The 15,428-nt window shown below is 25.3% G+C and overlaps 2 protein-coding genes across 2 annotated transcripts; both read right to left on the bottom strand.

Moving 5' to 3' along the window:
• Positions 1-3: 3 nt before the first annotated feature.
• LOC142331050 (uncharacterized) lies at positions 4-7,760 on the bottom strand. Its single transcript, XM_075376687.1, has 4 exons — positions 7,550-7,760; positions 2,193-2,268; positions 403-576; positions 4-217 (listed from the first exon to the last, which is right to left on the bottom strand). The coding sequence occupies exons 2-4, from the start codon at positions 2,224-2,226 to the stop codon at positions 162-164; spliced, it is 264 nt and encodes an 87-aa protein (XP_075232802.1). The 5' UTR covers positions 2,227-2,268; positions 7,550-7,760; the 3' UTR covers positions 4-161.
• A 773-nt stretch (positions 7,761-8,533) lies between these two features.
• Positions 8,534-12,673, bottom strand: LOC142331051 (vasotab-like). Its single transcript, XM_075376688.1, has 3 exons — positions 12,613-12,673; positions 10,427-10,594; positions 8,534-8,691 (listed from the first exon to the last, which is right to left on the bottom strand). Exons 1-3 carry the CDS (start codon positions 12,638-12,640, stop codon positions 8,660-8,662), a joined length of 228 nt encoding a protein of 75 aa, XP_075232803.1. The 5' UTR covers positions 12,641-12,673; the 3' UTR covers positions 8,534-8,659.
• Between the last annotated feature and the right edge of the window lie 2,755 nt (positions 12,674-15,428).

Genomic DNA, 15,428 nt, shown 5'->3' with positions numbered 1-15,428 from the left:
ATAATAAATTCAAATTTTATTTAGCACAGGAACAGGAATTAAAAATAAATATATATTTTAGACTGTTAAAAAAAATTATATTTATATGGTCAATCCATTAATTAATTCAATAAGTAAACTTTTTTTTAATATCCTTAATTTATTTGAATTTGGGTAGATACTTATGGAATGCCGGATGGAGGGACAGCGCATTCCCCATCAGCAAGTTTCCAGAAAACTGAAAATTAAAAGCATGAGAAATAAGTAGCGATACATAAAATATGGAAAACTTACAAAATTCCAAAAACAGTTCAACAAATATCAGATTCTTTTACTTTTTTATTATTATTATTTAGAGGAATATAAGACATAAAAAAAGAAAATATGATTCCAGTAGTAAAAATATTTTTAAAAAATACTTACGTTTCCCAGATTTGCATTTTTCCTGATGCATAAAACATGTATTTGGAAATGTTTTTACATCGCCATTCACACCGATTGAACATACCGGTGCATAAACATTAATACATTCTTTAACACAATCCACTTCAAAATTTTCATTAATTATTGATGAAATAACCAGTACATGACAAATTGCTGAAAAAACAAATTAATGTTTTAGTTTGTAAATTATATATGAAAATTACTATAAAAATGACTAGATGTTATGTAACTTTATAAAAATATTGTTGTTTTATTGTTAACTTTATTGTTGTTATTTATTTCAATCAATTGAAAGTAATGAATTCATTATAATTTGTATCAATTATCTGATACATCATCTTTGTCATTCAGACAATATTAAAAAATATATATTTTTTTCATGTTTACTTGTATAACATAGCTCTAATTAAATTTATTTTTTTTAACTTTTAGAACTTTAGTGCCTGTTAGTACCTGATGTTCTCTCACTTCTCCCACTAGTTTTACAGAAAATTAATTGCTATAAGAAATACAAATTGAATTAATAAAAAAATAATAAAAATTTCTTTATAAAAAATTATAAAACACAACAGAAGGAAATTAGATGTCAGCTGGTATTTTTTATTTTTATTTCATTTACTTGTAGCGTTTTTATCTCAACACATGCAACAAGTGCACAGGTACACATAACAAAATTGTTTCAGAATTAATTTGGAAATATTTTATTTTATTTTATAAGGAAACAGGTTGTTTCATTGTTGTTTCAAAACTGTATAACTTCTTTGTTAGTAATGTTTGATCATGGCACAAAGTCAAGTTTTGTACCCTTTTTTTACTAGAACTTTAAACAGAAATTTCCATTAAATAGTAAACAATATTGTAGTAAATAGAATTACTTAGTTCATTTTCCTTAAGACAATGCTTTGTAAAAAAAAAAAAATTCTTAATTCTTTTTTGAGTTTGTATATTTTTTTACAATGTTAGTTTAAAATTTTAATTTACTAGAAATTTATATAAAAAAGCTGTATTTTTCTTAAAAGTGGCTTGAAAATTTTGGAGACTATTTGTGAAAAAGAGAACTGAAACTTTCTCTCTAGAAAGTCCCCTGAATTTTCTAAAAACTATCATTTGCCGTTTGTTAAAGAATACTAAAATATACAGAAAACTGCAAATGCAAAATTTAGTTAAAATCAAAAAGATTTTTTCTGAAATGTTTCAATTCTGGTAATTAATCAGGATTTCAGGAGCCTGAAATCCTGATTAGTTTCTGGTTTCCTGAAAGACAGTTTAACACCATTCAATTTAAATGTAATGTTTGACACTATAAAAAATACAAAAATTCAAAAAACTTAATTGTACAAAACACTTTTGTGCTTTCTAGAAATATAAGAAATTTTCTAGAAATATTTTATATAATGGGAGAGTAAAAATGTATATAAAACACCATTTATATTAGTAACAAATAAAATAAATTATATGGTAACTAATAATTATATGAATCCATATAATATAATAAATTATATGGATTCAAATCTTATTCACAACAGTTAAACATTTTTTAACTGATGACTTACAACCTGGATATAATTAGTAATCAGTATTCCTGAAGTTCACTGATTACAAATTTAAGAATGGTTGCATGTAATGTTAATTATATTACCCTTTAGTGCGTTTGGCCATGAAATTGGGTAATCCTACCATGAAAGTAAACTGCCTCACAAATTTATAAAAGGTATAACTTTAACTTAAATAACTAAAAAGTAATAAAAAATTGTTATAATCTTACTCACTAATATGAATTGACAACACTTTAAATAATTCCATGCTGTGATTAAGCCAACTGACTCAACTGTTTCAATTCATTACCTAAAAAAATAAATATATTTTGTAAAAACAACAGCTATTTATAGTATCAGTAAGTAATTTGTTTCACTAAGAGAATTATTTGAATGACAGCTAAATTATGTTTAGATTATAAAAAGAAACAAAAAAAGAGGCTTAACAATTTTTTATACAGACCTGATTATTTATTTAATATAAATAAATTATAAACATGTGTTTTTATAAGTACAATACTAAAAAACTGTTTTCTGTTACTTTAACAATAGAATAACTGTGTACAAAATCAAGGTGATTAAGTAGTATTATTTAGTAATATAAAATAGTACAAACGGGTTGAAATTAAATTTTAATAGTGATTTCAGAAATGGAAAACGATTGAATTAAAATAGTATGAAAATTGACAGTTTAAATAATGAAACATAATATGCTTGTATTCTGATTGTTAATTCTTCAGAATTATGAACTGTTAAAAAACTGTAACTTTATTAATACTAATCTTAAGTTATTGAAATAACTTAGCTTAACTGAATAACATAATCTCTGAAGCAGTATCTTTATTTTCTAAATTCAGAAAATCCAGAATCAAATAAGTTTAAAAATTAAAAAATAAGTTAGTGTTAAAATTTTAACACTTAAAATATAGTTATTATTAATGTTCATGTTATTTATAGTTTAACTTAAATAACTTTTTAATCTTTTTTTTTTATACTACTTTTATTAATTCAAATGTCAAATAAGATGGACTGTTCTCCCAGGAACAGTGGAACAATTTCCAGAGCTCCCTCATTATTTAAGTGGCCTCTTTTTTGTAACAGAGCCATTTTTTTTCTTTTCATTTTTTTAGATATCTTGATTAGTTTGATGCTATTCTCTACATATTTCTGTTTTGTGGTAATCTTTTAACTTCAACATATTTCCTACATTCTCAATTATCTATTTTATATCTCTTTTTAATTAAGTACACTAAGTGAGCTCAAGGTTTGTCCCATCCTTCGTCTTTCTTTTCTTCATCTAATACACCCGTAATATGTATTGAATTTTCTTATAAACTATCATAATGAGTATTTTCTAAATATGGAATGTTAAATGGATGATGTGATAGTTTTTGAAGTAATATTCTCCTGCTTTCTCAAGTATCAATTAATTATTAATTTTTTAAAACCAAGGATATTACTTTCCATCTCATAACATTTTGCACTGTAATGTATAAAGATTATTTAGTCCTACATCTTTCAGATCTTAATTACTAACAATAACTTGGTATATCAATTTGCAGTAATTATTACTGCTTTATTATTAATGTTCATGCAAATTTGAGCATTTCATTTCTTTATTCTTATGTTTTAAAATTCTTCAACTTCAAGCATATATATATATATGTCCTTGTTATTAAATTGCGGTCAAAATCAGTCACTATTCCTGGATATATTTTAAATTCCTAATTTAATTCTGAAACCTTGCATACTCATTATTACAGCCTATCATATCATCCAGTATCTCATGGTCTTTTCATTCAGAAAATGAAAAGAAAATTCTTGTGGTAATACACAAATCATATTAGTATTATATTAATGTATCCAATGTGATGTATCAGAAAGTTCCTTATTGAAACCGAAATTATTAGAATAATAATGAGGTATTTGAATTAAAAATATGAGTTCAATTGAAAAGCATTGGTTTTGAAACTGTGTGGTACTACATAATTTCTAATTATAGAAATTTTTTTCAAGATCTTTTGTGAGTTTGTATGCAACTACTTGTTGATGGCTCTTATTTTGAAGTGGTCAGTAAACTCTTTTATGTGCAACCAAATTACATATATTTGACCAGTGCTGCATTTATTCTTTTTATAATATAATAAAGTAAAAAATAATGACAATATATTATAATAATAATGTAAATATAATACAGTTCTGTTAAATGCAGTTTGTTAAAAATTATATGATGGTTAAAAATAATAAGGATTCTGCTAACATTCATGAAGAATTACATGGAACATTTTTCAGTTCTCCACTGTTCAGTCATTAACATTTATATAAGCTAAATTAACTTTTAAAATAGTGGTGACACTGGAAATCCAATACGATCAGATAGGCCTACGTCTAATTTCACTTTAAAAAACAAAACTTATGTAAATATTATAAAAAAGTCTTCAAATATCAACCAGAAGCATAAACTGGTTTCACCTACAAGAGGTTTACTAAAGATTCTAAAGTAATTGAAGTTTATTGATCAAGATTACTTTAATGCACATGTGAAAATTATTTTGATAGGCTGCGGAATTTTATGACAAATTCATTGTTTGTTGTAAAATAGATACTTATATTTCCATGTCTCAGTTGTATGTTCTGATGAATCATGCTGGAAATTGAATGGTCTTGAATTGTCATAATTATGATAATTTACTAATCATCATAATTATGTTTATTGGGCTCTGATGAAAATCATAACTGTTTATAACAAACATACTTTATTTGTTTGTTAAATTTGTGAATAAAGTTAATCTCCTGGAGTTTATGTTTTGTCTGAGATCAAAAAAAAGATTAAATTTGAGATCTTATTTCTTCATCAAAATCGTAACAGATGTTCCCAAATTATTGAACGACTCTGTGTTTGACATGAACCAAACCTATTTTGGCAGCAAGATTGATCACCTCTTCAATGTGCTCTTAATGTTAAGACTACATCAATAAAATTTTTATACCTCAATATCATGGAACAAGTGAATGCCACTATGTTCATGTGATTTTCTTTTACTCTGGGAAACTGTGAAGAACATTTTGTTAATTTTAATTCAAACTACCTGCATTACCTCAAGCTGATGATAAAAAACTTAATTGATTTTATAAATTGAAACAAAACTTTACTGGAAAAATATGTTATTCAGTGTTAAAATATTACCATGATTGCACAAGAATAGAAGGATGACACTTTGACATTTCCTCTAATGCATTTTAATCATCTAGTAGTTAAAAACTTATGTTTTTACTTTTTTTATTATTTTTTATTTATAGCTGCATCAATAATTAAAGCTATTAGCAACTTATCAGTTAGTTTAACTATACCAGTAAATGTGTAGTCTTGAACAAACTCAGGCCAACCATTCCTGAGACATGTTGACTAAATTGAAATACAACCACCAAGAACACCAATATCCATCTATTATTCAAATCCATACAAAAGCAACTACCTGTTAGGATTTTAACTAGAGAACTCTCAACTTTGAAATCAGATATATTGTGAGTTAACCACTACACCAAAATAGTGTGTTAAAACTGCTTTTTGTTTAAATGTTTTTTATTAATTGTACTAATAACTGAAGAAACTGGCTTTTCCAAATGACAGAAAAAATAGTTTTTTTTTAAATCTACTTACAGAATAACATTTGAAATGAAATTCCTGATTTTGGCATATTCAATAAAAGGAAAATTATCAATTTCTTTTCTAGTTATTATTAATTCTCTTCGTGTGATCACATAATCTTTTTCTACATGTTTTATATGTATATAAAACATATATATAATGCTATATATATATGTATGTATGTGTGTGTGTGTGTTTGTGTGTATGTATGCATATGTATGTTTATTTGGTTGATATAATTAACCATCTGGTATGTTATATGTTTTCTTTCTATGAAGTGATTTATACAGACTGTTTTTGCTATATGTAGTATTTGTGTAATGTTCTTTTATCGAATGGCAAATGTCTGTCTGGTCCGCTAAATACATTTCATTTATTTTTCAGAAAAACATTGACAATTTTGTATGATGATAATAATATTTCACTTTTTTTAACTTTTCTTAATGAGAGTTCTAATTTTTTAAATATAACTACCTACTTTTACAATTTCTAAATTATTCTCTAAATTTGTTATTTTATGATTGTAATGAAATATTTTGCTATATTAAATCGTTTCTGTTTTTAATATTTAAAACTGGTATTTATTGTTACAATTGCAGTGTTATGAAATATACCTAAGAAAGTTTACTGAAAAGTAAGGCCATTACAACAAAAATTTCATTTTAATGTGGTTTCAGATCATTGTTGTAGCATTAGAACATTTTTATATGAGAAGCATATTTCATCATTTAGAATGATATTCTAATTTAATCTATAATTTAAGTGAAACCACATTATTTTAAAAGCTTTTCCCCAGAAAAAAGTAATAAACAAATGTAAATTGCTTGTACTTTGTTTAAGACTCAATTGTTGAACAATGGTGATTGTGCTGACATGACTAAAGGCTGAAAAAAGGATGATCCATCATCAAGGGTCTAACAACTGCCCAGTGTTAAAGATTACTTTAAAATTCTTTGTAAAAATATTAAAATTTATGAGCTCTCCCATTTTAGATTTGAAAAGTGTCTATTTTACAATATGGGCTACTTTGAGGGTCATTATAAAAAACATATAAGGAATCAGTCTTCAAACTTTTTCCTATTAGATAATAGAATAGTCCAATTAGATAAATTTAAGCATACAAAGTATTAAATCTGAGAATCTTGTCATTTTAAAAAATTAATGTTCAAAATCAATAATTTGAGTAAAAGAAATATTTTGTAAATGTATTCCACACATTTGTGTGGGAGATAGCTGAACGTTGGCATTGAAATATGTAAAAAATAACAATGTTTTATTTGAATATCTTATAAAATAGAGCAATTAAACTTTCCCATGATAGTGGTTTTGATGTAAAAAAAAAAAGACAGACCGAAAAATTATAGAGACTTGTAAAATTTTACCTATTTTTAAAGGGTCACATGTTTAAATTAAAAAATATATATGTACAAAGGTTTTCTTAAATATTGAGTAGCAATCATTCATTGAACTGGAATACACTGCCACAATCAATCACTTATCATTAAATTTATTAAAATTGATGTAGACTATATAAATAGTCTACATCAATTATTTAATGTTATGTTTATTTTTATAAAAAAATAAACATAACATTAAATAAGTTATTTTCTTAAGACAGTCCATCTTATCTAAAGTTAATTCATTATGAATGCATAACCAGACAGTTTAAAATAAAATATTAATTACAGTTATAGTGTTACAATTAGGTTTAAATTTAAAATAGTATGAAGTTTTTTTTAAGTTGTGAAATTTAATAGATTTATTAAAGTAAATTCAAATTTCAGTATTCCTTAAAGTTTCTTCTGGCTTGTCAATATTGTTCTGTTATATTATAAAAAAAGGATTTTGTAATTCAGATTAAAATTAACTACTTTAATATTAACCATGCATGTGTTTAACACATTTCCAAGTGACAGAAATAGTTTTTTAAAAATCTACTTACACAATAACATTTGAAATGAAATTCCTGATTTTGGCATGTTCAATAAACGGAAAATAATCAATTTCTTTTCTAGTTATTGTTAAGAGTCTCTTCATTTGATCACATAATCTCTTTTTCTAAACGTTTTATATATGTGTATGTATAATGTGAGTGTTTATTCAGATGATATAAGTCACCAGTAATCACATGTATAAGTAGATGTGTAAATGTTCAAGATGTAACGTATTAAACATTATCAATTGCTTCAAAATTTAAAAAATAATTTTTATTTGCTGACATACTTTACATGCACATTTAAATGCACTCAAGTGTGTGTGTGTGTGTGTGTGTGAGAGAGAGTGTGCACATGTGCATCTCATTTGTGTTGATATTCATCAAAATGAAACTTAAGAGGCAGCTTATATAGATAAATAAATATGTATACGTTTATTCATATAACCAGTATACCAGTTAGAGAATAATTCTTTAAATAGTTGCTAAATTCCTGAGACATGTAGTTAATTGAATCCCAACTTTGAATATTATTGTAGTCATTGACTGAGAATTAGTAGCAGTTCTTTTTTGGGCAGGGGAGAATTTCTTAAATAGAATTTTAATCAAACTAAACAATGTTCAGTGAAAGTGTACTAGTACAATTCGTGCAATACATATAATCCCAAAAAGTGAATTATTTTTAAATAACAGAAGCAATTTTGATTAACAGTTAGTAAAAATTTAATTGCAACAAATAGAAATAACATTTCTGCAGTGTTATATACCTATAAATGTATAAAAGTTGTTATATTTTCTCATTTATTTATATTTATGAAATACTGGAAATTTTGTAAGAGTATGATCTATTTTCTCATATCTTCTAATCATAAATTACTTCCTTCTGTATAAGGAGAGTGCACTAAAACATTTACTAAACACTACGAGCAATAAAAATACCAGTAAGTCATTTTGTTATAGGAATGAAAAGGTTAACATTAAGTTTAAAAACCATTTAATAAATATTATATGATTATTGTAATTGAATTTCAATAATATAAATATTACAAATAAGTTTATAAAATATCACTTTATTGTTTATTTATTATGATAAGGTGTTTGACGTTTTTTTCATAATTATCAGCATATTCCATTTTTGATTTTAACATAACCTGAAAAAATCACACAAATTAAATATTAATTAATAATGTGGCAGTCCATAAATATTCTGAATGTTTATATTAAAAGATTTATAGGTAAACAAAAATAATTATATATTGATTTATTTATGTAATAAATATTAATATAAATTTTATAATATATGTTTCAATAAAATATATACATATATATGTATTTTATTAATTTTCAACGTAAAGTTTTCATACATATTAATTCTGTATTCATTATTATATACTAATTAGAAAATTGATATAGCATTCAATGATTATTTTGAAACTGTTTTTTACAGTAAAATTATAAAAGATGAATTCGTTTAAAAACCATATTAAAATAATTTCCAACAGAAAAATAATTCTTTCTTACATAATTACTAAAAAATATATTATCTTTGGATATCCACTTTGTTTTAGTTAATATTCTTTCAGTTTGTGGAGCAGTTTTTATACAAAGAAATATAAAAGCAAAATATCTGATTTGGGCACCAGATGACTTTCTTGTATGCCTATTAAATTATGTATAATTATAGATAAAACTTTATTTCATTAATAACTTTTGATATTTGTTCATATTTTTTAAGTAAATATACTTCAAAAAAAAAAAAGTTAAAAAAAAGAAATGGAGATGAAGTCTGATTCAAGTCGATATGTCTTCCCTTGTAAGATCTAAATATTTCAATAATAAAAATTTTTATGTAGCTACAATTCTGGAACCAATGAAAATAAATACCACTGATGATATATTGTTGAAAAGCTCTCAATGACGGCTTATTACTGCGGTTAAGAAAAAGCCCAAAAAATAATTTTGTTTTGAGTTTGGGCTTTTCGGATACTTTTGGTTCAGTCGTTTGCAATTAAAAGAGGAGGTGCACAATCAGATGTTACAACAGTCCTAAATCCAAAATTTCAACATCAATACTTACAATACAACACAATACTTACTTTTTTTACTTCATGCAAGAAAGTAAAAAGATGATTTTATAAAAGTCATTAAGAAAAAGTTTGGCCTTTTGTCAACTTTATATCCAGAAAATTTGAAAAGTATACATTTATAAGGATTATTAATTATAAGGATTTGTTAATTATATAGACAAAAAATTAGAATGACTTGAGTGAATTTTATTTCACCCAGAATAAATATAAAGCAATTTTGAAAATTTTTACTCAAAAATGTCATCAGTGAACAATATTTTATCATTTTTTTCTGTCAAATATCTTCAAAAATTGCTTGTATCACTATCAAAAAGTTGGTTCTAAATTTTGACTTACATATCAGGCTTACATTTTTGTTATGCAATGTGCGTGTAAAATAATAAGAATGCTATATTCAAAGGAAAAAAATTCAAAGAAATTATGTAATACATATATATTTCTAATAATATAAATAATAAAATGTTGTGTACTTATAAGAAAACTGTTAAAAAATTGTTTTCTTACGTAAATTAACAAGGTTTATGCTCAAGAGACATCATTCCCGTTTGAATCTAGTAACCCAAATACATACATATTTTTTGAATCCAATCTTATTAATTATCTCCATTGTTGTGTACAAAAGATTTTTTCAAACTAAATTAGCTTAATATGTATGAATAAACAGAATTCAATTATTAGTTTTTTAATTACACTAATAACAGTAATTACTTTTTTTGTTAAAATAAAAAATTTCTACTGATATAAAATTACAGTTTAGAAATTACAAAATAAACTCTGTGGTAACATTTAACAAACTCACTTTCGTTATTTACACAGTTAAAAACTCCCAGTTCACAGCTGTTACCGAATGTTTTCCCACATCCTCTTGAATTTATTGCACAAAGTGGTCTGTACATTAAAGGACAATAAGTCTGGCATTTTTTTGATTCAGCAGGACTCAAAAAAGAGAATGTTGTGACCAACAATACTGTGAACAAAGTAAGATTACTGTAAACACTTTAATGAATGCAACTTAATAAATTTAATTAAATCTTTTAGTTTTATAATTTTATTGTTTACTTTGTAAAATAAATAACACCACCTAATCCTTTTCTTTTTCTTATTGTTGACATAAAATGTTTTTAAAAAACAGGGTTTTCCATTAGATTTCAGAAAATTAAAATTTAATTTTAATTTAAAACAAACAAATTTAACAAGACTTTTTTTCATCTACCTCTTATTTAATACTCTGCTGAATAAAAATTTAATTAAACGATTTTTTAAAACACCCAAGCTGTTTTTTGTGAAGGAATCACAAATCAGTCACATTCTAGATGTGATGGGAGTGTTTGGCAATAAGTTTGATATCTGGGGAATCATCAGTGTAAGATGAATACAAGTTTAGCAGTATGAAATAGCTAAACTAAAATGATGGAAGATGCATGTTGGATGTAGATTTGAAACTAATTTGTGAACTGAAAGGCAAACTTGCAACAGCAGTCCAATCGTTCAAGTACACACAATTCTGATCATATATCCTGCTGCAAGTAGTAAAATGCAGATATTTCTTTCTTAATGCATATGATTATAAAGTATTTAATAATCCATGAAAATACTTTTAATTGATAGATTTAAACTGAAAAATATAAATAAATACAATAACATAAATAAACACCAAAAATCTTCGTCATTTATTTATAAATACGATTTAATACCATTTTTATTCATGAATACCATTATGTCAGTAACTGTGATAAGTAGAAACTGTGTGTACTTGATTGATAGAACTGCCAATTCAGTTGCTCCTATTTAATTCATGAAAATAATTTCATATCTATTTCCATCATTTCTTTACATCTCTATATTTTGATTTCTAATTGGGATAGTATTTCGTTGGAGATTCCAAAGTTATCAAATTTACTACAGAAGGACTTATTAGAAATTAATTTTCATAATAATTATAATTTTTAAGTTGGTCTCTTCATCTTCCAGTTTTTATTTTCCCGACTAATGTAGCTAGTTTAGTTATACTAAAGGGAAATTGATTTCAAAAAATAATTTTTTTTAAATTGTGCCTCAAGGGAATATTTTAGAAAAAAAATGTTTTATGAAAAAAAAAGATCCTAACTTTATGTATTAGAATTGCAAAGAAGTTTTTTTTAACATTATCCCTAAGCTAAAAATAACCTTTTTATAAATGAATTTTTATTTACATATGTATATATATATATATATATATATATATATGTAAATAAGCCTGTTTAAAACTTAATAATTGCAAACTACCAATTTTCTTCAAACTTGATAGGAAGATGACATTCTCATTTCAGAGGGATTTATTTATTATGTTAAAATTTTTTAGAAAAGGAGATCATTTTCGGCTGTTTTTTATTTATTTTTTTTTATAGTTTTGAAAAAAAAAATTTAATTCATTACTACCACTTTGGGGCTACTTTTTTTAATTATATGTAAAATTTCTGTTAAATTCAGAAAATATGTAATTTTCTTTTCATTAAACTTGTTTATGATGAATAAGTTGCAGTGTTATTCAGTCCATGCTTGGATGTAGTTTTTTTTTATGGTGATTGAAAAATAATTAACTGATGCATATTTTAAATTTCATATTTATTTGTATAAATGTTTAGTACTGCAAATAAAACATTTGAATCAATATGACATGAATTATAAGTCATTCCAAACAGTCATTCTCTGAAAAATTATCCAAAATTCCTTCTCAAACAAAGTCCTCCAAAGAGAATGGCATTTGAAAGTGCAAAGCAATGAATCAGAAAATTCCTGAGTGTAATTATTACATTTTTTTTTTTTAAATTAACGTTTTATATAGATATGATTCAAGGAATAGTATTAATAAATAGTGTTCATATAAATGTGTACCATAATCTTAATTAATATTGCTTTTAATCAAACAACTAAATACATACATAGTGACAATAAGTTGTTTAATACATGAGCTACGATAAAGAAATGGAATACAAATTTAATTACCTGTTAAAGTGAAAATTTTGCTGTTCATCTTCTTATGATTTCATATAAAAACTGAATAGTGTATGAAGCAGGATTTCCCTTATATTCCATAGCAGGTAATTAATTATATAATAGCAATAGTAATATTATGTAGGTAGGGGTTCCCCCCACCAAAACATAAAAATTCAGTTTTTCAAGATAAAAATTTAATTTCTTGGAATTTTGTATAACAGTGTTTAATGGTAGTTTTATGTTTTTATTTATTTATAGATGAACTCACGTATGTATTTATTAATATATGTTTATTATTTATTTAATAATGTTTTCATTTTAATATAAACATTGAGAATAAATAAAATCCTAATTTCATTTATTTATGCTTATCTTCAACTTTAATACAACAAAATAAATTAAAAATAATGGAATAATTAACAGTGGTTAATTTTTTCTAAATTAACAGAAGGGTTAATCTGTATCATCATGATATGGTGTTCTGCTTGTTGGCAGGACACCATATGGCAGTGGTGCCAGGGGGCACCACTGCCATCTGTTTTTGTACCATGCTTTTCTTTTATATCGTCAAAACTTCATTACCTTTTATGTCACTCATTAACTGACATTTCCTTCTTCTTCTTCTTCTTTCACCTTCAAGAACTCTACTTATTATTCCCTTTCCCCTAATTATATGTCAGATTTGTGGCTGTCAGAGGCAGGAAAGGAAAGGTCCTTTCCCGCCTCTGACAGCCACAAATATTGTTCTATCTTCAATTATTATTCTTAATACTTCTACATTACTTCCTCTGTCCATCCATTTTATCTTTTCCATCCTCCACCAGACCCACATCTCAAAAGCCCTGATCTTACCTTTTTCCTCTTTACCCAGAACTCATGTTTCACTACCATAGAAAAATTATCTCAAACATAGTATTTTACCAATTTCAGGTTTAGATCCAGGTTACTCAAAGTAGGTTTTTTTTTCTGCAAAAGGCCTCTTTTGCAATTGCAATTCTCACCTTAATCTCTTCTTTATTCCTACAGTCTTCAGTTAGTATTGTCCCTAGACATCAGTATCTTTTTGCTTGTTCAATTTTTCCTCCTCCTGTTACTTCTTCCCTTTCATTCACCTTCATAACTTTTATTTTCTTCACATTTATTTTCATCCTATATTCCTTCATATCTACTTCTGATGCTTTTATCATAGCTTGTAAAGTCTAAGTGTCATTAGCTAAAATCTTCAAATTTGACAATAGATATTTTTTCCACTTATTATTCTCACACTTTTTTGGCCATCCAATATTTCTTTCAGCATTTCTTTGACATTATGGGTGAACAATTTTGCTGATAAACACCGCCTTGCCTCACTCATCTGCCTAATTCTAACCAATTTGTGAGATTCTCATTTATTTTATTTATTTATATTTATATAGTATGTACAATAAATAAATAATTTATAATATATTCAATGATTCTCCAGTACTGATACAGCGGTTAGCTTATGTAGTCAGGCAACTGGGGACAAAAGATTCTATTGCATTAACTGAATAACTATGGATTTAGTGGTGAAGTAGCTTTCATTCATTGTCAACATCATTCACGTAATAATACTATATAAAATCTCAAGAGGAAAAACCTAAACATTAGAGATTTGTACTGGAATCATTATATATTGAATGTTATGAAATATTTAAATTGTCTAAAACAATGTAAAAGATGCAAGTGTCAGTTACACAGCCAGAAATAATGTGATAAAAGTAACAGACTTGTAGACAGTAATCAACCAGTCATATGACAAATAATTTAGAATTGCAACTACAGAATAATACTTATCAAATGAATCGGTGCTTGTATAAAAATAATAAGATATTTTAAATAAAAAATTACTGTAAATCAATAAAAATTATTTTGATTTTATTTAATATGCAGCTACACAGTAACACATTAGAGATATTGTGTCAACAGCACTTTGCAGAGATGCCAAAGCACCTTTACATAGTTAGATGTACAAATACAAAAAATATTAGGAAAATAATAAAAGAAATAAAAAATCTGATTGGACACCACATGACTTCCTTGTACATTTATTAAATTAAATACACACATTTTTTGCTGCACTTCATTTAAACTTATTTCATTTGAATGTGAAATACGATCCTCTAATTCTTTAATAAAGTGGACTGTTCACAATTGCATTGTGGTGAACACCACTTGCATCAAATTTTTTTGTGGTGATTGTATCAGCATTTTATATTATTTTATATAAATTAATTGAGTTTCATATTGCTCAAGTAGTTATTTGGTATAAGTGAGAACATGTTGGATCCGCAACCATGGACACATCAGTTCGAATCCGACTTCTTATACATTTATTTTTTTTTTTAATTTAAATATATTGATTTATTACTACTTATTAACCTCTGTAAAAATTTTTGAATTAAAATTAAGCGTACATAAAATTTTATTACACTAATAACTTCTGATTTTTTTAAATATTTTTTTTTTTATTGTTATTGAATAATTATTTATTTAAACAATTTTTTACAATCGGAGGTTAATAATTAATTATTAATAAATCTTCCCCTTTTAAGATCCAAATATTTCATTAGACTATAACTCTGGAACAAATGAAAATAAGTACCAAATATGATATATCGTTGAAAATTTCTCAATGAGAACTTAATACTGCTGTTAAGAAAAAGTCCAAAATCCAGATGAGTTTGGATTTTTTTTTGGACACTTTGGTTCAATTAATTGTCAAAATGGGAGGTGTACAATTAGATGTTACAACAGTCCTAATTCCAAAATTTCAACATTCTTCAGTTAATTGTTTTTGAGTTATG

This window comes from Lycorma delicatula, chromosome 10 (genome assembly GCF_047948215.1).
Source record: "Lycorma delicatula isolate Av1 chromosome 10, ASM4794821v1, whole genome shotgun sequence".
Lineage (NCBI taxonomy): Eukaryota > Metazoa > Arthropoda > Insecta > Hemiptera > Fulgoridae > Lycorma > Lycorma delicatula.
Note: the sequence above shows the minus strand (reverse complement) of the source record. Positions and strands in the feature narration are given on the sequence as shown.

Excerpts from the sequence above, each read along its gene's own strand:
- LOC142331051 (XM_075376688.1), bottom strand. The coding sequence starts at position 12,640 with ATGAACAGCAAAATTTTCACTTTAACAG. Across the intron at positions 10,595-12,612 it reads CAAAATTTTCACTTTAACAG|TATTGTTGGTCACAACATTC; the intron begins GTAATTAAATTT and ends CTTTGTTCACAG. Across the intron at positions 8,692-10,426 it reads TAACTGTGTAAATAACGAAA|GTTATGTTAAAATCAAAAAT; the intron begins GTGAGTTTGTTA and ends TGATTTTTTCAG.
- LOC142331050 (XM_075376687.1), bottom strand. The coding sequence starts at position 2,226 with ATGGAATTATTTAAAGTGTTGTCAATTCATATTA. Across the intron at positions 577-2,192 it reads AGTGTTGTCAATTCATATTA|CAATTTGTCATGTACTGGTT; the intron begins GTGAGTAAGATT and ends TTGTTTTTTCAG. Across the intron at positions 218-402 it reads AAAATGCAAATCTGGGAAAC|TTTTCTGGAAACTTGCTGAT; the intron begins GTAAGTATTTTT and ends TTTAATTTTCAG.